The 22,974-nt window shown below is 46.8% G+C and overlaps 1 protein-coding gene across 3 annotated transcripts in view; it reads left to right on the forward strand.

Moving 5' to 3' along the window:
• LOC137625399 (high affinity cAMP-specific and IBMX-insensitive 3',5'-cyclic phosphodiesterase 8B-like) overlaps positions 1-22,974 on the forward strand; it is a 324,266-nt gene that overhangs the window by 238,421 nt on the left and 62,871 nt on the right. For all 3 annotated transcript variants that reach the window (XM_068356283.1, XM_068356285.1, XM_068356284.1), the window contains one exon: positions 11,909-12,096. In XM_068356283.1, coding sequence (XP_068212384.1) covers positions 11,909-12,096 — 188 coding nt within the window. The remainder of the gene's footprint in view (positions 1-11,908; positions 12,097-22,974) is intronic.

The following is a 22,974-nucleotide window of genomic DNA, read 5'->3' on the forward strand; positions in this document are numbered from 1 at the left end:
AGGACGCGTATTTTCACGTCCCAATTCACCCGAACAGAAAATTTTGGAGATTCGTTTACCACGCAACTACTTATCAGTTCAAAGCACTTTGTTTTGGACTGAGCACGGCTCCCTACGTTTTCACTCGTGGGGTTTCCAACGTGGCTCGCTGGCTACATCTAAAAGGGGTACGGATGTTAATGTACCTGGACGACTGGCTAATCAGAGCCAGGTCGCAAGAAAAGTGTCTGGAGGATCTACAAGTTGCAATGTCCATGACGCAACAGCTAGGTCTGGTTGTAAATCTGGCCAAATTGCAACTGACTCTTTCACAAAACATCATCTACCTGGGGATGAGGATTCAATCAGTGGTTTTTCGGGCTTTTCCAGCCCTGAAACGCATTCTAGAATGCATAAGAAAGGTGAAGCACTTCCTAGACAGAAGGACCTGCTCGTTGAGAGAATGGATGAGTCTGCTGACTACCCTCTCCTTGATTGAACAATTCGTATCCCTGGGAAGACTTCATTTACGTCCACTACAATTTCATCTATCAAGATATTGGACAAGAGACCAAGGCCTAGAGAACTGGATTCCGATTCCTCTGGGGATCAGGAATCAATTGAGTTGGTGGGACAATCCCAACAAACTCCTAGAAGGCCTTGAACTTCAACAGAAGAACCCCGAACTAGAGTTGTATTCAGACGCCTCAGACATGGGGTGGGGTGCAACACTGGGGAAGGGCGAGATTTTGGGTCTGTGGAAAGACTTTTTGAAGGAATGGCATATAAACATCAAGGAACTAGTAGCCTTTCATCTAGCACTAATGCACTTCCAGAAGGAAGTCCAGGGCAAGTTAGTTCAGGTCAACGCAGACAACACCAAAGCGTTGGCCTACATTAGAAAACAGGGAGGCACTCGTTCAGATTCCCTTTACAAGGCAGCGAAAGATCTCCTACTGTGGGCAAAAGCGAGGAATATTACCCTGATAACACGCTTCATAGAGGGGGAGAAGAACATCAGGGCGGATCTTCTCAGCAGAGGAAGACAAGTTCTCACAACAGAGTGGACCCTACATCACGAGGTGTGCAGCAGCCTTTGGATTCTGTGGGGAGAACCCTCAATAGACCTCTTCGCGACCCAGAAAAAAAAGAGGTTACCAGATTATTGCTCTCCAGTCCCAGACCAGAAAGCAGTGGCAGTGGACGCCTTTCTCATGGAGTGGGAAGGACTAGACATGTATGCTTTTCCCCCATTCAAGATCCTGGACAGAGTCTTGAAAAAGTTCAGAGAGTCGAACAACGCCCGCATGACCCTGATAGCTTCGTTTTGGCCCATGAGACCTTGGGTTGCAGAAGTGATGGAGTGGCTGGTAGATACCCCCAGAGCGTTACCATGTCGGAACGATCTACTCAGACAGCCACACATAGAGAGGTACCATCAAAATTTCCTCGCTCTCAATCTAACTGCCTTTCAACTATCGAAAAGCTGACAAGAGCGAAGGGCTTTTCGAGGGAAGCTGCAAGAGCTATCGCAAGAGCTAGAAAGATGTCCACAATTAAGGTATACCAATCTAAGTGGGACGTGTTTAGAGAATGGTGCAGGATTAGCAACTTTTCCTCTTCCAGTACCTCTCTAACCCAAATAGCAGATTTTCTGTTGCATTTACGAACGAAAGAAAAGTTGGCAGTATCGACCATCAAGGGATACCGCAGCATGCTAGCCTCCGTCTTCCGTCACAGACATATTGACGTGTCAGGAGACAAGGATCTCTCGGACCTCATTAGATCTTTTGAGGCCGCTAAGAGGAAGGACAACCCAACCCCCTCTTGGAACCTGGATGTAGTCCTGGGGTTTTTGACCTTAAGCAGGTTTGAACCTATCGACAAGGCTTCTTGGAAGGATCTTACTAAAAAGACCCTATTCCTGGTTGCGTTGGCTACAGCCAAGAGAATAGGAGAGTTGCAAGCCATCAGCAAGAAGGTGGGCTTTAGTGGAGACAATGCAGTTTGCTCCCTTCAGCTAGGCTTTCTTGCCAAGAACGAGAATCCTTCTCGACCTTGGCTCAGATCCTTTACCATTCCAGGGTTATCTCACTTAGTAGGATACGAAAAGGAGAGAGGCCTTTGTCCAGTGAGAGCTCTAAAATTTTATCAACAGGTAACCAAAAACCTGAGAAGACAAGCAGATAACCTCTGGTGCTCGGTAAAAAAGCCTTCTTTACCTTTATCAAAGAATGCTCTGGCATTTTTTATTAAGGATTTAATAAGGGAAGCTCACCAGAACTGTGAGGAGAAAAGCTTTCCAATCCTTAAGGTCAAACCACATGAGGTTAGAGCTGTAGCGATTTCTATGGCATATAGACACAATAAGTCGAAGTCAATTTTGGCGGCGACATTCTGGCGAGGTAAGTCAATCTTCGCAGATTGTTACCTTAAAGATGTACAGACCCAATATGAAGATTGTTGCTCCCTGGGTCCGTATGTTGCCTCCGGCGTCGTAGTTGGAGAAGGTACTACTGCCTCTACCCTATAACCTTTTATTATATACCCTTGCCTTTTTCTTGAACTTGGTATCGCAGGTTGTCTGTGAAGGTTGTTGCAGCCTTCCACAGTTTGGGATGCAAGTCGAAGTTAGTTTTTTATGGTGTGTGTTTTTAGTGTATTTTTGAGTCAGGTGGTCAGAGTCATTGTCCATGGCTATGCCAGGATAGCAGGGGTGGTGGTCTAGCCATGTTAAGATCAAGGACCGTGTGGCAGCCCCACAGAGACTTATACAGCCCCCTTGGTGGATCGCTGAGTCTCTCAAGGAATGCAGGCAAATGAGGCTGGATAACTATGAAGCCAGCTTCCTTATCAAGTAAGAACCAGATTATTGATACAGCTAATTTGTAGCTATTAATAATTATACGAATTCCCGATGGGATTGAGGTTTTCTAACCCGCCACCAATGGTGTCAATCAGCTATATATATATGTAACTACCAGGGAAGTTACATATTTAAAAATGGTATTTTTTATTTTGAAATAAATTTTTAAATATACTTACCTGGTAGTTACATATATAAAAGGTCCCTCCCTCCTCCCCTCTGAAAACAGGGGCATGGAATTTCTGAGGAATGTTGGGAATGGTTCCAGTTACCTGGTTAGAGGGCGCACAGCTATGACCACCTGCTCACCTGTCGGTGATTTCCGCGAATTTTGAATTCCTGCCGTGCGCCCGACGAATCGGCGGGATTAAGCTATGTATATGTAACTACCAGGTAAGTATATTTAAAAATTTATTTTAAAATAAAAAAGGGATTTTGACGTAGGAAAAATCTATTTCTGGGCGAAGGACCTGTGCCGCCCAGTGAATAAGCTCCATTTAGCACTTATTCTTAGGTAATTTACTGCTAAATATACCAGAGAAAAAATGTAAAGGAGTGCTAGGTTAACTAGCTCGCTCACCTATTGGTGTCGGTATAAAATTGGGCGTATAATCCAGAGGTCCCGCACTATTTAGATTCATCCACGACAGAAACCCCAATAGAGGAGAGCCGTTCAACCTCACTCGGTACTACCAACAATGCATCCGCTCAGAACCCAACTCCTTAGCACCCAAAGTTTGGGGACTCCAAGGGAGAGGAGCTGGGAGGGTTCACTGGGCGGCACAGGTCCTTCGCCCAGAAATAGATTTTTCCTACGTCAAAATCCCTTTTCTGGGCCCGAACCTGTGCCGCCCAGTGAATCTATACAAGAGAAAATGTCACCAAACTTGCAAAATAAAGGAAAAAAACATAAGCGTAAGGGAAATACAGGATGCTTTTAATCAGAGATGAGTACCAAAAAACAATTATAAGGGTATCTTAAATATGAACATAAATCCAATAAGGTAGGTATAATAATGCCGTGAGTGATAATATATACAGATACTCAGGAGTATAAAATTTACAAATATAATAACAGTATTCAGGTGCGAGACCAACGAATACAATAGGGTATAAATGAGGCAGGTAAGAGGGAGAGATAAAGAGTCAAGGCATTAACCTGTGAGTTACTTGGGAGTAACTACGCTCCCTGCGGCTACTGCAGAAAATTTTAGGGCTTCCAAATGTTTAAGGTAGTGTTTCTTGAACACTGACGGTGATTTCCACCCTGTATACCTGGAAAGGTCTGTAAAATTCATGTGGTGAAAGAAGTTCACCGAGGTAGCAACCGCCCTGATATCATGTGCAAGAGGAAAAGAGTCAGGGTTAGCTTGTTTAATAAAATACAAGATTTGTTGCCTGATCCCTTTAATAGTAATGGTACCGCCTTGTTCTCTAACGAATAGAGGCCCCGAGGAGTTAGAGGAGGTCCGGGATAAATAAGACCTAAGAGTAGTAACAGGGCACAGAGACGGATCTTGCGTGAGGGGAACAATTTTCCAGGAAGACCATCTGTTTTGAGGGTCTTCGTTCTTAGCCAAAAAGAATTTGTTAGGAGAAAGAAGGACCTCTCCCGAAGGCAGGAAGTCAATATGACCCGGGTCTCTCGACAAGGCTGCCAATTCAGAAATTCTTGCCCCGGAAGCCAAGCTCACCAGGAAAAGTGTTTTCCTGAGAAGGGGAATGTAATCACAAGAACTGTTAATGGTATCAGAAGCCAATCTGAGTACGTCATTAAGGAACCAGGTCACCGGAGTAGGACGAGTAACCGGTTTCAGTCTGGCACAAGCTTTCGGAATTGAAGCTAACAAAGAGTCGGTTAAGTCTATGTTAAAACCCACTAGGAAGATCTTTTTCAGAGCCGATTTAATAGTGGTGATAGTATTGGCTGCCAGACCTGATTCTAATAAAGGGATTTTGACGAAGGAAAAATCTATTTCTGGGCGAGAGACCTGTGCCTCCTTTCAAGCAGTTATATTCCTTTGAAATGGTGCTTAAGGAGCATTTCACTGCGCGGCACAGGGATTGAGCCCAGAAAAGATCTAAAGAAAGTGACTGTAAGGTTCAAGTTCATACAGTTCACGTCTGAGTCTATTAAAAATTTTGCCAACTTTTTAACTGCAGAGTCATACTGGCGGATGGTGGAATCCCGTTTATCCGATTCTAGGAACAAGGTGTTTTGAGGATCAATATTGGCAGCATGCATAGCCGCAAACTTCATAAAGTCCATAAAGTTAGGGCGCTCTGAATGTTTGAGAAAGCGTACACAACGCGTGTTTGTACTATCTGAGACAGAACCGGATTGGGTATCGGGTGAGGGTATAGTCTCAACTCTCGCAGGAGAGGATACCAGTTGCTCTTGGGCCAGTTGGGTGCGACCAAGGCTACTTGTCCCTTGAAGGATCTCAGTTTGTCTAGAACTTTCAGCAAAAGATTCACCGGGGGAAAGAGATAAATCTTTTCCCAGGTGTCCCAATTCTGTGACATGGCGTCTGTGGCGTAAGCCTGAGGGTCTAGATTGGGAGCCACATATACTCTCAATTTGTGGTTGGATTCCGTGGCGAAGAGGTCCACTTGGAGACCGGGAACCTGAGAGAGAATCCACCGAAATGACTTTAGATCGAGTGACCATTCCGATTCTAGAGGGGAGTTCCTGGACAGGGCGTCTGCCACTACATTCCGGACTCCCGCCAGGTGGACAGCTGAAAGATGCCAACGGTTCAAGGCTGCTAGGGAGAATATGGCTACTAGAACATGGTTCAGAGGCCCTGACTTTGACCCGCCTCTGTTGAGGCAGCGGACCACCACTTCGCTGTCGAGGACCAGACGAAGGTGTTGTTTCTTGGGAAGAGCAAGACGTTTCAGGGTTAGAAGAACTGCCATGGCCTCTAGCACATTGATGTGAAATTGGCGGAACAAGGGAGTCCAAAGACCTTGAACTTTCTTGAGCTGAGAATAACCGCCCCAACCTGACAAGGATGCGTCCATGTGAATGATTAATTTCGGAGGCGGAAATCGAAGGGGAACTGACTTTGACAGACTGTTTGCTCTTGTCCAAGGAAGAAGTCTTTCCCGTAGAATGGGAGGAAGGCGGACTTTCCTGTCCCGGAGCTTCCGGTTCGCCCTCGAACGCCAGACACGATTGATATCTTTCAATTTTGCCTTCAGAAGAAGATCCGTCACTGAGGCAAACTGAAGGGACCCCAGAATCCTCTCTTGGAGTCGTCTGGAACTTACTTTGTCTTTGAGAAAGCATTTGGTGTTCCTTGCAATCTCTAACCTCTTGGGTCTGGGAAGACACAGAGTATGAGATATAAGATCCCATTGCAGGCCGAGCCATTGGAACTTCGATTTTGGAAGAAGACGGGACTTCTTGAAGTTGATCTGGAAGCCTAGAGATTGAAGATAATGGATGACTTTGTGAGTGGCTTTTAGGCAATTTTGGGAGGTGTCTGACCAAATGAGCCAGTCGTCCAGATAGGCTACTACTTGAATCCCTTGATTCCTGAGTTCCTGAACAGCGACTTCTGCTAACTTTGTGAAGATCCTTGGGGCGATGTTGAGCCCGAAAGGCATCACCTTGAAGGAGTAACTTTTGTCCCCTAAGCGAAAGCCTAGGTACGGACGGAAGTGTCTCGCTATCGGGACGTGATAATAGGCGTCTGTAAGATCGATAGAGGTGGTGACGGCCCCACGGGGAAGTAAGGTCCGCACCTGCGAGACGGTAAGCATTCGAAACTTGTCGCATTGAATGGACAAGTTGAGAAGGGATAGGTCTAGAATCACTCTTCTCTTGTCTGAATCCTTCTTCGGGACACTGAACAGCCGACCTTGAAACTTCAGGTGTTTCGTTTCTTGTACGGCGTTCTTTTGTAAAAGATCCTGGACAAATTCGACCAGGTCCGGAGTGGAATGTTGACGAAATTTGTTCGGAGGAGGAGGTCCTTGAATCCAACTCCACCCCAGTCCCTTGGAGATGATACTGAACGCCCAGGGACTGAACCTCCATTTGTTGCGGAAGGCATAGAGCCTCCCCCCTACCTGCTGCACCTCAGTATTGGTTTGAGGAGTTGCCTCCACGTCCGCCTCGGAAGTTCTTTCCTCTGCGAAAAGCTCTTCCCCTGCCTTTGTTCTGGTTAGAACCACGGTGGTAGCCTCTACCTCTACCATAACTCTGGGAAGAGCTATGAGCCTCATACGACTGGTTAAAGGCAGGAGAAGTGGCGGAGGCACCAGAAAGCTGGCTCTTAGGAAGCAGAACGGTGACATAGTCGTCCGAAGGAGCCTGAGAGGTGGAAGGCTGTGCCGGGGCAACAGGAGATGGGGGAAGAGGCAGCCGGAAAATGGGCGAACCAGTCTGCCGTTGCCTGAACTGGGTGGAAGTATATGGACGGAGCTTCTTCCTACCCCGGGCTTGGTAATTTGCAGGGTCAGATTTACGTTTAGGAGTCAAACCCCAACGGGCTTTAAGGCTCTGGTTGACTCTAGTGGCCTCCGCCAAAACTTCCTCTACAAGGTCCTCAGGGAAGAGGTTTGAACCCCAACAGGAGGACCGGATCAGCTTATTAGGTTCATGCCTAATAGTCGCCTCTGCCAGGACATGTTTGCGACACTTGCGTTTAGCAGTAGCGAAGTCATACAGGTCGTAGTATAATGACTGCAACGTAGCCTTGTTGAGAGATTTAAAAAATACTCTCAGTATCGTAAGTCAAGGCTATCGACTCCGTGGAAGTGGCCAGGTTCAGAGTACGGCCAACGCGTAGGCGAGAATCATACTCCTGTTTAATGAGGGATTCTGGGAGACGGGCAAGCCGCTCACTAAACATTACCGAAGCACAGTCTGCTGCTAGCTTTCCAGAGGTAAATGTGGTATGGACGTTGTCCCAACACTCAATGCCTGAAGGAAGAAGGAGGGAGATTGGATCCACCTCTCGGATGGGAGGCAAGGGCTTCTCCTCCAGAGCATATTGGAAGGCAAGCTCTGCTACCTTATTGACACATGGAGTCACGGTGTTTTTGTCCATTAGGAACATTGTAAAAGAGCTCTTATAAGGCGTCAACATAGTGTTGGTGCAGCCGATGTCATTCAGGAATCTGGCCCACACAGATTGGGCCTGCTCTTTTGGGAAGATGACTGTCTCCTTGGGGACCTTGTCTAACCGAACCAAAGCTTCCTCGGTAAGCCTGGCATAACCATGAAATGGAAATGCCAGACCAGGAGGAAAGAATTCAAAGTCCTCTAGGGGACGAGTGCCAAGACCCTCCAAAGTTAACATTCCGTCTGAGAACGGGGAATGAAGAGCCATACGCCAAGGGTTGTTTTTGGCAAACTGCGGGAGCTTAGAGGCATCCGGGATGAGAGAGCTTTGGACCCGCTCCGGAGCACCTTGCTCTAATGCCCCAAGTCTCTGACCGATGTTAGAGAACATCGTGTCCATCTTAGACTGTATCTCTGATACAAACTTAGCCTGCATCTCCGACACGATGCGAAGCATGGCTGATTCGGAAAGGCCCGGGCTAGCAGCAGGTGTGGCGGAATGAACTCCCGGGTCGCGAGACTTAGAGGAGGAGCCAGAAGCCTTAGATGACAGGTTTGTATTCTGTTTAGAACCATGAGAAGCCTTATGAGGCTTATGAACTTTAGGTAAGGTTCTAGACTTATTCTTGGGGGGAACCGGGTGTGATCGTTGGGACGAATCACGGTCCCCAGAAAAACCATGGAAGGAAGAGCGATCAGAAGAAGAAGAAAGAGAGGGGCTGAGGATAGGAATCTCAGCGCCAGAAACACCTGCCTCACTTACCACCCTACCTGTATCTGGATCATCCAATAACATGGGTTCCACGTCAAGGTTCATGGAGGCAACATTGTCTTCTAGATCTCCGGGGGCGTCCGACGGATCCTGCTCTGGATCAATAAACCCCGCTATGGTGGCATCAATGTGGGCAATGATGGGAGCTGCAACATGCCTAGCCACAGCGGCTGAAGACTTGGCGTTGGGGTAAATCAGGGAACAGTAGTCCTCGGAGAGGACGTACGGCCGCTTGGACTTCACGTTCCGGGCAAAACCACCAACCCACACTTTCAGTGTGGTCCGAGCCGCAGACTTTTGCTCCGGGGATGCCTGAAATAATAGTGGGAATTATAAAAGGGCAGACTCCCAGTGGTCCTTCAAGACCATAGATATCTTACTAAATAGTGTATGTATGCCAAAAAAGGTAAGATAAATAAGAAGGCAACATAGACAACGGGACTCACCGAGTCAGATCCAAGGGTGGTAACGAGGTCAAAACAGACCACACAGTTATCCGGGTGGCATACCACGACATCCTCCAGCTGCACACCGCAGAGGGCGTGAGACCGACAGACGGTATGGCCGCAGGGCTGATGTAGAACAGCTGCACAGGCTGTCGTCTGACAATGCACCATCTATAAAAAGAATAGTATATGAGAAACTGTAATTCTCTTAAGTAGGGGCGGGTCCGGAGGACCCGGCCTAAACATAAGTCTAGCTTAAGACTAAAGTAAATAGTATATGAGAAACTGTAATTCTCTTAAGTAGGGGCGGGTCCGGAGGACCCGGCCTAAACATAAGTCTAGCTTAAGACTAAAGTAAATAGTATATGAGAAACTGTAATTCTCTTAAGTAGGGGCGGGTCCGGAGGACCCGGGCCTAACATAAGCCTAACACAAGATTAGGGCTTAACTGTAATATTCTTAAGTAGGGGCGGGTCCGGAGGACCCGGCCTAAACATAAGTCTAGCTTAAGACTAAAGTAAATAGTATATGAGAAACTGTAATTCTCTTAAGTAGGGGCGGGTCCGGAGGAACCGGCCTAAACATAAGTCTAGCTTAAGACTAAAGTAAATAGTATATGAGAAACTGTAATTCTCTTAAGTAGGGGCGGGTCCGGAGGACCCGGGCCTAACATAAGCCTAACACAAGATTAGGGCTTAACTGTAATATTCTTAAGTAGGGGCGGGTCCGGAGGACCCGGCCTAAACATAAGTCTAGCTTAAGACTAAAGTAAATAGTATATGAGAAACTGTAATTCTCTTAAGTAGGGGCGGGTCCGGAGGACCCGGCCTAAACATAAGTCTAGCTTAAGACTAAAGTAAATAGTATATGAGAAACTGTAATTCTCTTAAGTAGGGGCGGGTCCGGAGGACCCGGGCCTAACATAAGCCTAACACAAGATTAGGGCTTAACTGTAATATTCTTAAGTAGGGGCGGGTCCCGAGGACCCGGCCTAAACAAAAGTCTAGCTTAAGACTAAAGTATAGCCATCCATTCCGGTCGAGCCGGGAGAATAAAAAAGGATGCAACAACAAAAATTTAAGACACAGGGTGTCTGATTTCCCGGGGCGAGGCTAAGCCCCGGGCTGGGAAATAAAAGTATCCAAAACCAATTCGTATAGGAACTCCGGGGTAGTGATCTGTCATATAATCATCATAGGAACTGTTATAAATTAAATAGGGGGGCGGAACTGTAGATAAGAACCTCCAACGGAACCCAGAGGGTTTCATATAACATAAACCAGTGTGATAAGTGAATATAAAATAGGGTGCACCGGGATCCAACTCTGTTGACCGGTGGCCAACCAGACTAGACAGAGCCGAACCCGCCGGGACACCCGGAGGACAAAGTCCATAAACACTGAACTACCCCCTCTCCAAGGAGGGAAGGCAACGGTCCCCTAGGGGAGAGGGGGAGAGAAGCCTAGCCACCCACCTAGCGAGAGGGGGAGCATGGGGGAGAATCACGTGATACGGAGCAGCAGGGCTACCAACTGACGATCCCTAACCAGACAGATCAAACGGAGTGATAACACAATATTCATTATAATAGTAATAGCGTTGATAATATAAAATAAACACATAAAAATTTTTGGGCAAGGCATGCAACATAATAATTAAATCACAAAAGACACACCTGATGGCTTAAAAAATAACATTGCCGCCTAGCACGAAGGTCGGCAGCCAAAACGATACGTAAATGATATCGGCCCAAAATTTGAACCACGAGGGTTCTAAACGCTAAATAATGAATATCCATAATAACAAATAAAATTTAATAATAAAAATAATACATATAGTAACACCGCGAGTGAAACTAAAAGCTCTCAAAACAGGAGTACCAACTGTAAATGGAATCAAGCAAGATCGGTATGAACGAAGAGAATACACTCCTATAATTCAAATATTAGACGATCTAGGTTGCTCAAAACACAGCAAAACACAGCTTGGTACTTAACTTAGACGGTGTCTCCAGGGAAACCGACGAAGAAGCCATAATCCAAAGAAAATAAGCGAAAAAACGAGAGCACAACAAAAAAGCGGGTTACACACAAGACGTGCTAAAAGGAGTTTGGTTCTGAGCGGATGCATTGTTGGTAGTACCGAGTGAGGTTGAACGGCTCTCCTCTATTGGGGTTTCTGTCGTGGATGAATCTAAATAGTGCGGGACCTCTGGATTATACGCCCAATTTTATACCGACACCAATAGGTGAGCGAGCTAGTTAACCTAGCACTCCTTTACATTTTTTCTCTGGTATATTTAGCAGTAAATTACCTAAGAATAAGTGCTAAATGGAGCTTATTCACTGGGCGGCACAGGTTCGGGCCCAGAAATACCATTTTTACATGTATTTGTTGATTAAACCTGGAATCTGGAGAAGAAGCAATAAGAACATCAGGTGAGTGTAGAAATAAGATATTTTATTTTGAAAACTCTGATTTTCCTGGTATTCTTGAGACGTTTCACCAGTTGAAGGTTTTTATGCATGACATGTTTTTGGTAAATTTATAAAATAGATGAAGATCTACAGCCATTTCAATAATGCCAACATTTATAATGGTAAGGATGACAAGGATGAGAAATAATCTAAGAAAAGTCATATCAATAACAAGCATTTAATATTAAAATTTGCTTGAAAATACTGTTAGACATTCTTTTTCCCAGATCTCTTTAGTACATTTATGATTTCAAATAATTCTCTATTGAAAAATATCTTTTTGATTAACAGCAAGCGCCTAAACCACTGATGTCCGGGCGCCGGAGTAGTAATGATACTAACATCAAAGTCAGCCAGTTACCGAGACCTTCATTACCCATGTTGCAGCAGCAGGCGTCAGCAGCCATAAGAGAACTAGTTGCCGAAGATATGTCGTGGAATTTCGATGTCATAAAACTGGAAAAAATAAGTGATAAAAGGTAATAGCACTCGAATTTACTCGTACTTAACTAGGCTTACGCATTATTTTGAAGTCTCATCTCGTTTCATCTATATTTTTTAATCTAGGATGTTCCCTGACCAGAAGACTACAATGACAGCTGCTCTGTTTTCATGTGGTGTAACTGTTGTGAACTGTGTATGCTACTGGATAAAAATAGATGAAATACAAAACTGTAATGTGCACTGTTTTACAGTATTCCACTACTGAATATTTATCCTGAAGGATGCACCACTATCATCCTTAAATGCGCAATCTGTTGAATTGCGATCCGTGTACTTTCAATAACATCCATATACGAATCTCTACTGATATCTTTTATCCCATTAAACTATGTGTGGCTCAAAATCTTGTGTGACCTCTCCAATATCCAGATAGATATATTCAAACAAACTTTATTAGACTTTAAAATGCTTGAAATAATCAATATTTACCATTAAGACTTTTTAAAATCTCTGTTCGTTAGTTTGTTTGTTACGGTCATAATTTTACAAAACTCGGCCATTATACAAAAAGATCAAATTCGTGGTCACTTTGGAAAATGACGTAAATATCTCGACATTTTGCTAAAGGGCCAAGATTTTGGTCCATTTACAAAATCATCAGTATCATCGTTGGTAAGTTTACAAAATGCCCAAACAGTAAGTAGCTAACCTAACCTAACATAACCTAACCTAACCTACTTGCTGATTGAACATTGTAGTGGAGGTCATGTAGAGAGCTGGGTTCCCCTGCTGTATGGGACCGCAAAAGCAGCCGTCAAAGTAAAAGTAAAATAAGTAGTAAGAATACTATTGTCAAGACTTTCGGTCAATTTTCCAAATGTGTGAAAACCCAGATTTTTCATTGGTAGCTTTTACCCAAGTGCCATGAAGTGTGCTATTGTCATCTGAGCATCAGTTCTTACATTCCTCATCTTTGGAAGTTGGGGAGGCTTTATCAGGCTTCTTCAGGTTGATGCCATCCTTATAGTCACTGGTGAGGAAGTGGGATGTGTTGGTCAATTCCTACTTCAAGAGTTCTAGCATACTGTACCCTCTTTCTCTAGCGTAATCTTCTTATTAGTAATAGTTTCTGCAGCTGTGGTTTTTACCATCAATTTCTTTGCTGTTGACTGAGTAGAAGCTCAGTTGGAAGTTGGAAGGAATTGTATTATGTAAGTGTTCCTCCTTATCCTGTAATCTGGTATAAAAAATCTTGATTAGTCTTCTCACCAATTTTCAGGAATTAGAGCTTCTTGGTTTGTGTCAGTTCCAGTAGAGATGTTCTAAACTATGGTTCTTGTGTTAAATGGATTGTTGATGGATTTTATGCAGTCCACAATCATCTTTGCACTATCATAGCCAATCTTCATAAAACTTGGACTGAATCATTGGTGTACGCTCAGTTCAATGTCGTCAATTATACCACATGATCTTTCTCATGATTGGGAGATTTCTTTCTCTCTTGTCATCCTAATGACTCCTCCAGCATCCTTGACAGATTTTTTTTATAACACTCAGTTAGCTATCTTGATCTTGACAGGTTGTGAACAGTTTGTGACAAGCTACGATGGTCTTTGGAAATGAGCATTTCACAAACTACATCCACTTTTGGGTGTGTGTGATCTGTAGAAATCTATGAAAATCTAGCATCCTTCCTAGTGGAGTATGTTGCATCCAGACCAAACTTGTAAGTCCTCCATTCATGAAGTAGATCCAGTGCACACATCTGTGGCCCAGACTTTTCAAATGAGTCGCTGTGATGTTACTGTGCAAGAGAGAGCTGTAAGAACCCATCTGTGAATTTTGTTTGTCATCAGGATATGGGAAACAGATTGTGTCCCAGAACTACTTAAGCAGAAGGAGCTTTATATGCCTATTATCTATTTGCTGATCTGTCTCCATGTTAGCATTGAGAAGATTATAAATGTGGGTATCACTCTAACTGCTACTATTGAAATCGAGACTATCATACACATATTTGCTGTTTAAATCAACATTGGCTGCTATGCTTCGTCGCTTGATATTTTCAGATAACGCAGAAACTTGTCTCATACTTTAGCAAGTATTGTCGCAAGTAATCCCCATTATGATAGATATTAGCAGCAAACACATCACCAGCAGTATCCTCAAAAACTCATCTTGCCATAACTTCATTGTTCAAAGAGTTTAAAGCATCTAAGAACAATGTTGCTCGGTCGGTCTGACTGAAATTCGATACAACTCCTGATTCCTATCATCAGTAATCTCTTTTGCTCTGTCACAGTTTACACATTTCCTTTCTATGCCAATGTTACTGCAAATAGTAATCGTCTTCCTTCTGTTCTAGGCCTCCTTTCTGTTACTGCTTTCTCCCTTTTTAATCCTCGTTGGTTCCAACACGGAGTACTTAGCTCGAACTACTTTCTTAGGAGTATCTGGGATCTCCTCCCAACCGACCAGAGTTTTGTGTAGTTTACCCTACTCCCGTTTTCTATGAGGGGCAACCTCAGGTGGTGTGATACGCGGCCTGAGGCGACCCCGGGTCAGAGAGCATGCTTGCTCAGGTTTCAATCCCTAGTAAGTTCTCTGGTCGCGTCGCAATAACATCACGACGCTCTCCTTATCCAGTGCAACCCTTTGTGTCCCCGACTCCTTTGTCTCACACGGTTCCCACGTGGTACCTTTGTGTTCCCCTTATCCTTTCCATCGTGTGGTGCTTTCCTGTCGAAACCTGAAGTTGACCCGCACTCCTTGTGTTCTTCGTGTAGGGGCAGTGTGTGTTCCCCTACAGCCACGTGTCCAGAGTGCGAGTCCTGGAACGAGGTGCAGTGGGTGCGTTACGGCACCGAAAAGAAGAAGGCATCTAAGAGATCACCTAAGAAGCCGAACGTCTCTTCTCCTCTTGCTTCGCCAGGCGTTTCGTCAGACAGAGCCTCTCTGCTGCCTTCCCCTACCCAGAGTAGGGGACGAGGTAAGTTGGTTGCGGGGAAGAGGCCTGTGGCCCTTCCCCAGGAGTCTGATTTGCCTGATAGTGGTGTTGTGGCATCATTCCAGGCAAGTGAGGGGCCTGAGAGAGGGACGGGAGTGTGTTCGGGGGACGGAACCTTGGTGCAAGCAGGGTCCGTCTCCTCAGATGATCCTATGTGGGGAAAAACTGTGCCTACCTTTTCTCCCGCCTCGTGGGCGTGTTTTTCAGGTGCTTCTGCAGCCTAGGGTTCCACCGAGAAGGAAGACTCGCCGCCGTCGGACTCCCTCGCGTGGGCGCCGCCAAAGATGTCTTTCAGGTCTCCGTTGAGAATGGAGGAAGGTTTTGAAACCTGGTCCCCCATCGAGGAACTCCCACGCTCCCCTCCAGCGCCTTCAGCTACGTTTCCGTCCGTCTTCCTACAGCCCTCTTCTTCCATCGAGCGACGCGTGGACCCATCTACAATGCGGCATGAGTCGGGCCCGCCGGTGAGAACATGCAAGTCGTCCGGCTCCTCGGTCGAAGCCTACTCTTGCTCCTCGGAAGACGGAGCCCCGAGGGACCATAGGAGACGTCGTGAGAGGTCCCGCAGGAGACGTTGTCGTTCTCGCTCCCGCTCCAGACCCCGCCACGGGGGTAGGTGCTCTAGATCCCCCAGGAGGAAGTTTAGGAGAAGTGACTCCCCGGGGGAAGAATGAGTTGTCATCCCTCGTAGCAAACTTATAAGAGATGTCAGCAGTTCCGGGCCCCTCGAACTGGCTCCCAAGGGCTCGCTCACCAGTAAGGTACGTATCCACCGGCAGATACGATCGAAGGAGGGAGTCGTCTCTTCAGGTGCCAGCGGACAGGCATAACTCCGTGAAGGTTCTGATTCCATCCCCCCAGCGGAGAGAGTCACCCCTTTGGTCTGGCAGCCGCGTCCCGACCTCCAAGTCAACGTCGAGTCGGCAGGAACGAGACAAGCAACTCCCTTCGACGAGCAAGCCCGCATCTACCTGTACCTCCGTAAGCAGGGATAAGTCCAGGACGAAGGCCTCCGTCCCGACAGCGATGCCCGTCTTACGCCCTGAGCCGCCGAAGTTGGACCAGTCCAAGATGTTTCCTCCCCCCCGCGCGGCGACCTCCGTCACAGGCAGCGGAACTTCCTACAGAGGAAATGGACGACAACGGAGAAGGTTCAGCAGCAGAAGTTTCGGCCTACAGGAGGGTAATAGGACTCATTCGCAGGCATCATAGACTGGACGAAACCGAGCCCTCCTCCGACGAAATCTGGCTCTCGAGCCTCAGCAGGCTGGTTGATGCCCCGGTGCAGCAGAGACCCTCGCTAGCCCTGCCTTTGGCTAGGGATGTTAGGTTGGGTAGGGCTCACGTGGACAAGATCGTGGCCAACCATGCAGAAGCCCCCAAGACCCAGAGCTCCTCCATGCATCTTCAAGGCCTAAAATCCCAGAGCCGGTTTTACCTTCCTGAATGGCATCGCGCAGGTCCCTGTACTGTGGAACCTGCAGTTGCCATCCTGGGGCAAGGAGAAGCTGAAGAGAGGGTTACTACTGCCCCACTACTGCCCCGATCTGTTTCTCCCTTTCAGAAGCTGCCATGATGAAGGAGATAGCCAAGGACCCGGTGAACGTTTCCTCATGGCTGGATTGGTGGGCCTCCACGCTGGTAGGCTTTCAGTCCAACCATGACCTCACTATCCCGGAGAACCAGGCCTTACTGAAGGAGCTGATTAGCTCGGGAGGTAAAGCCCTAAGTTTCTCTCGTATCAATCCATCGCGCAGGCCGCCAATTGGGTTCTGCGAAAAAGGGATACGATACTCAACAAGCTCGTAAGGAGGCTCCCCGACAGAGAAGCGAGGTCCCTGAGGAGCCTACCCATGTGGGATGGCTCACTTTTCCCCCTGAAGGCAGTGGAAGAGACGGTAGAGAGGGTCAGGAAGCTGAAGGATATGGGATACTCCAGACCCCCTCCAGCGAGAAGACCTACCCATAGAAGGGCGCCCTCCGACACCTCCCATCCTCCTCGCGCCTCACCTAGTCAACCCAGGAGAGACGCCCCTACTACGGCCTGGTCTCAGTCTTCTCAGCCCTCCCGTAGAGGAACGTCTTCAATGCAATCATCTTTCAGACCTTCCTATGCAGCAGCCAGAAGAGGTCGTTCAGGCCGCGCCTCTAGAAGGGGATAGGGAGAGAGACCCCTACTCCTGCCGCAGCCTCAAGTGGGGGGATGCCTCAAACATTCTTGGCAAGCATGGCGGGACCACGGAGCAGATCCGTGGACCATAGCAGTCCTGAAAGAAGGGTACAGGTTGCCCTTCCTGGCGGACCCCCACCTCTAATGCCAGATCAACAGGCAGAGTGGTTGGCACCCAAGGACCCCTTGAGAAGGACAGCCCTACAAGAGGAGGTCTCTGCGATGCTGGCGAAAGGGGCGATAGAACCAGTCAAGAACCCGGGCCCGGGGTTTTACAGCAGACTCTTCCTGGTGGAGAAAGCGACAGGGGGCTGGAGACCAGTCATAGACCTCTCAGCCCTCAACAAGTTCGTGTGCAAGACCGACTTCAAGATGGACACTCCGAAGTCAGTCCTAGCGGCCTTGAGGGAGGGGGACTTCATGATGTCCATAGACCTCAAAGACGCGTACTTCCAAATCCCTGTTCACCCCTCCAGCAGGAAGTACCTAAGGGTGAAATGGGGTACCCAAGCGTTGCAGTTCAAGACCCTCTGCTTCGGTCTGTCCACAGCCCCTCAGGTCTTCACGAGGGTCTTCACAACAGTCTCAGCCTGGGCACACGAACAGGGCATCTGCCTGATTCGGTACCTGGACGACTGGTTGTTGCTTTCAGCCTCAGGGGAAGTACTGAGGGAACAAGGCGCGAAGCTCCTGTGGTTCTGCAACGTCCTGGGTATCATCATCAACCTAGAGAAGTCCCAACTGATACCCTCCACCAAGATGACCTACCTCAGAATGGTCCTGGACTCCCGGTTGGCGAGAGCTTTCCCTTCCGCGAACAGGCTGGACAACTTGGACCAGATCCTCCGGCCCTTCCTGTCGGACCAGCCCAGGAGAGCCAAGGACTGGCAAAGACTGATAGGCCACCTCGTGTCGTTGGAGAAGCTAGTCCCCCAGGGGAGACTCAAACTCAGGGGGGTCCAATGGAACCTGAAGGAGACCTGGAACCAGAGAGACTCCCCCCACAAGGTGGTCCCGGTGTTCCCGGAGACAAAGGAGGTCCTAGAGTGGTGGATCGCCAGATCGAACACCCTCAAGGGAATGTCCTTCGCAGCCAACCCTCCGGAGATGCTTCTGTTCACGGACGCATCCAAGGAGGGGTGGGGTACCCATCTCGTCGGCAGGACAGCAAGAGTAAGTTGGACGAACGTAGAGAAAAACCAGCACATAAACGTACTAGAGATGATGGCAGTGCGAAGATGGTGCCTAGAGTTCGTCCATCAGCTCTGGGGAAACACCGTGGCACTGATGTGCAACAACGCCACGGTGGTGGTCTACAGAAAGAAACAAGGAGGACTAAAATCGAATTAGTTGTGCGTCCTCACGTTGAGACTCCTGGAATGGGCCGAAGGAGAACAGATCAAGATCTCAACAAGGTTTATTCCAGGGAAGAGAAACGTCTTGGCCGACGGCCTCAGCAGGATGGGTCAAGTGGTAGGCACCCGGAAGTGGCCAAGACCCTCATTCAGAAATGGGGATCACCAGTGTTGGACCTCTTCGAAACGAGACTGAACGCACAGCTCCCCGTGTTTTGTTCTCCTGTGCCTGATCCAGAAGCTGCATTTGAGGACGCCTTCCAGCACCCTTGGGACAACCTCGACGTTTACGCCTTCCTTCCCTTCGGGATGCTCAGACAGGTCCTCAACAGGGTGAGGCGAGCGGACAACCTGCGGATGACTTTGGTAGTGCCCTGGTGGCCGGAGAGAGAGTGGTTCGCGGATCTAAAGGAACTGGCGCGTCATCCACCTTGGCCCCTTCCGGACAGGCCAGACCTTCTCCGGCAGCCCCATTTTCAAAGGTTCCACGAGAACCCTCGGTCCCTCCGCCTTCACGCGTGGAGGATATCGAGCGTCTCCTGAGGAAGGAGGGATATTCTTCGAGAACGGCAGCAAGGATGTCAGGGTATCTGAGGCGTTCATCAGCGGCAGTATACCAGGGAAAGTGGGCCACATTCACTAAGTGGTGCGTCTCGAGGAACATCAAACCATTGAGGGCCTCCATTCCAGAGATAGCGGACTTCCTAGTCTATCTCAGGGACGAGGTAAACATGTCCATCCCAGCCATCAAAGGAGTCCGAGCTGCTCTGGGTCAAGTCTTCCTCCTGAAGGGCATCGACCTGGGTGCCTCCAGACATATCTCGATGCTCATCAGGAGATTCGAACAATCGTGCCCCCCTCAAGCCAGTAGGGTGCCCCTGTGGGACGTGGCCAGAGTCCTGAAGATGCTGTCAGAACCTCCCTTCGAACCCCTAAAGGACATCTTGGACAAGGAACTCACCCTCAAGACAGTTTTTCTGTTAGCTCTGGCATCAGCAAAACGGGTAGGGGAGTTGCACGGACTGTCGTACGAGGTGTCACACTCGAAGGGTTGGCGTGAGGCTACCTTCAGGTTCGTCCCATCCTTCGTGGCATACTCAGAATCCAGCCGTTTGGGATCCCAAGTTTGAAGGGTTCTCAGTGCCGGCAATCCCTCGATCGGACAACTCGAGGGACTTGCTGCTGTGCCCTGTCAGGGCAGTATGAAAATACTTAGAGAGGACAGCCAGACTTCGACCCGAGATCAAGAGTCTGTTCGTCTCCTCGGGACTAGTGAAGAAGCCAGTCTCCAAGAATACTATCTCCTTCTGGCTACGGCAGGTGATCGTCAGGGCCTACAGTAGTGCAGGGGTCCCCCTTCCAGGAAAGCCCAGACCCCATGACATTAGGCATCTAAGTACTTCATTGGCATTTGAGAAAAATATGGCAGTGGGCCAGATCCTGAGGGCAGGTACTTGGTCTAACCAGTTGACCTTCACAGCTCACTACTTAAAGGACTCCTCGAGGAAGTCCCTGGACGGGTTCTCGATAGGTCCCGTCATTTTCGCGCTCCAAACGGTTTGAAGGTGTAGCCCCAGTGACAACCGCGGGTAGTAAGTCCAAGAGACACAGGTTCCTTCCTTAACCCCCATTGTTCTTCCTTCCCCTGCTCCCTTACCGAAATGACTCCAGTAGTCCCCTGAAACTGCTATGGGATACACAATCTTTGGAAGGACATATCTCCTAGGATTTCTTGCAGAGGTGAGTTACTTAGACACTAAGATGGGTTTGTGCGTAGTTTTTCCTATTCTCTCGTGTTTTCCTTGGGGTCAGCAGAACCTAGTCTCCTATCTAGGTTCCTCTTATATACTTCTCTTGGTCTCTAGGTCCTGAAGGACACTCCCACCTCCTAAGGTATAAGTCTCCTAAGAAAGTAGTTCGAGGTAAGTATTCTGTGTTGGAACAAATCACAAATTTTAGGTAATTTGTATTTTTCCTAACAGTACTTACCTCGAACTACTTTTGGGTAATGGCCCACCCATCCTTCCCCGAGTGCCTTGCTGGACCTCATAGAAACCTAAGCTATCAAGAACTTACTGGGGATCGAGATCTGAGCAAGCATGCTCTCTGACCCGGGGACGCCTCAGGGCGCGTATCACACCACCTGAGGTTTGCCCTCATAGAAAACGGGAGTAGGGTAAACTACACAAAACTCTGGTCGGTTGGGAGGACTGTTAGGAAAAATACAAATTACTTAAAATTTGTGATTTTTGAACAATTGGGTCACTATTAGTCTTCATTGATCTCTTCAATCTCAGAATAACAGGCTGTTGGCTTTAAATGGTACGTGAATACATTGCTTTACACGTTTGCTGTTGAGATGATGGAAGAATCATCCAATTGTTGTGCTGCCAGGAAGATTTTGGTACAACCATCATTGGTTCCAAAAAGAAAAGTTTTAGTATGAGTAAAATCTATATTTCTAACTGCTGTTGTATGAGTTCTTAATATATACAATTCATATAAAACAGGTAACTGTATAATTGAAATTAATCTTATGGTAGAATTTAACTGTTGCCGTTTGCCCTGATTAAATTTTTCATAGAAAACAAGCAGTCCCATCATAAACACCATCAGCTGCTGACCTTGCCAATACTAGTTTCCTACTCCATGTTTTAATCAGAGAAAGTAGGGATCAAAAGTAAAATTAAATGCCATTAAATAACACTACTGTTTTTTTAAACAAAAATAAACATTGATTACAGTTCATTGTACAATAAAAATAATTGTAATGTATAACATGGTGAAAAGTTTTTTTGGCAAGTCTTAAGAACCATTGATCTTTATATATAAAAATGTATTACTGACCTCCCCTCCCCATAATGTGGCCATTTTTGCACATTCTGAGTGGTCAAGCAACCTCCTATGTGACTATTTCATCTACAGTATTTTCCCATCACCGGGAAATGTTGAACCAACCAAATATTCTTCCCAGATATTTAATTGGTGCTTCTAGAGTATCAGGTCTGAGTGTCAGAGACCAAAAAAGCTGTCAAAGAACAGTCTCTTTTTGGCTTTAAGAGATGATCCTTAAAACGGTTGAGGTACCAACTAGGGCTAGAGCTCATGCAGTCAGTGACATAGGCCCCACTAATGCTTTCTATAGAAGCCTATCTATGGGCACAGTGTGAAGGCTGGAGTCTTGAAAAGACTGACCACCTTCATGGCATTTTAACTAGGGGAGTACACCCACAGGTCCTTTGACATACTATTTGTCAAGCAGTTGTGTAACCAACCCAGCTCCCACACGGGACAGAATGCATCTCGTCTAGGGTCACTCGTAGATTTAAATCTGGAATAAAAACGTAGAATGACTGGCTCTTCTCTTTCATTCTTCTGCCTACCCTCTCTTGGACTAAGCAATCGAATCGTTATGTGCTGCATCGTACCTGATGTTGTCAAGTTACATTTCGGAGTACCATCCTTTATATCTACAGAAGTACCGGTATCTCTCCCATCCCTCTGACATGATGGGATGATGGAATTTATACTAGACCTGTTGATAATCATGCAGGTATACCTTTTCAACTAATATCCCCTTTGGGGGAAGGGTTTCTCCATTTTTGATTGAGTACATGCACCCATTTACATGCAAGGCACTACCAGTCTTCCATATCTTTGGAAGATAGGTAGAAGGTTATTGGGATCACCACTTAGCTCCTGTAAAGGACAAGATGGGGTCATTTCCAGGGAAGAAAATGACCCCTCCAGTTCACTGCTAAGTGGGCTCCCAACCCACCAAGCTGTGAATTTCCCTCAATAAAGTTCAAAAGTGAAGCCTGGGAAATTGGCTTCTTTCATGTGCACCTCCTATATAACTGTTTGTTATCTAAGTTTATAACTACCATCTCCGGCTAGCACTGAGTCAGTCTCCCTAATCAAAGGAAAAATACATTCTAAAAAAAAACCAATCTAATCCCTTATTTGACAATGAAACAATAAATATATTATGGAGTGATCGTCTCACTTGAATACTCTGGAGAGAAGTTGACTCCTTTTATCATATATTTAATGATATTTTAAAGTACAATGATACCTTATTTTACAGAGCAGAAAGGAAGTTTAGTACTTAAGGTCTTAAAACAAGACACCTTCAAAAAAGTTAATTAGATCCACTTGATATTATACCAAAGAATAGATGCATTGGAACTTGAAAACTTCCTAAATCCTTATTTACTTATGATGCTACATTACCACACAGTCTCACTGTATTTGTTTTGTCCATGAAATTCCTTGAAGGTTTTGTTCATAAATGCTACTCTAATCTTAAAATTGAAAACGGATACCAATTTTCATCAAGAAACAGGGAAGCAGTAAATAATGCACAATAGGTTTAAGCAGA

The sequence above is a fragment of the Palaemon carinicauda genome, chromosome 32 (assembly GCF_036898095.1).
Source record: "Palaemon carinicauda isolate YSFRI2023 chromosome 32, ASM3689809v2, whole genome shotgun sequence".
NCBI classification, from domain to species: Eukaryota; Metazoa; Arthropoda; class Malacostraca; order Decapoda; family Palaemonidae; genus Palaemon; species Palaemon carinicauda.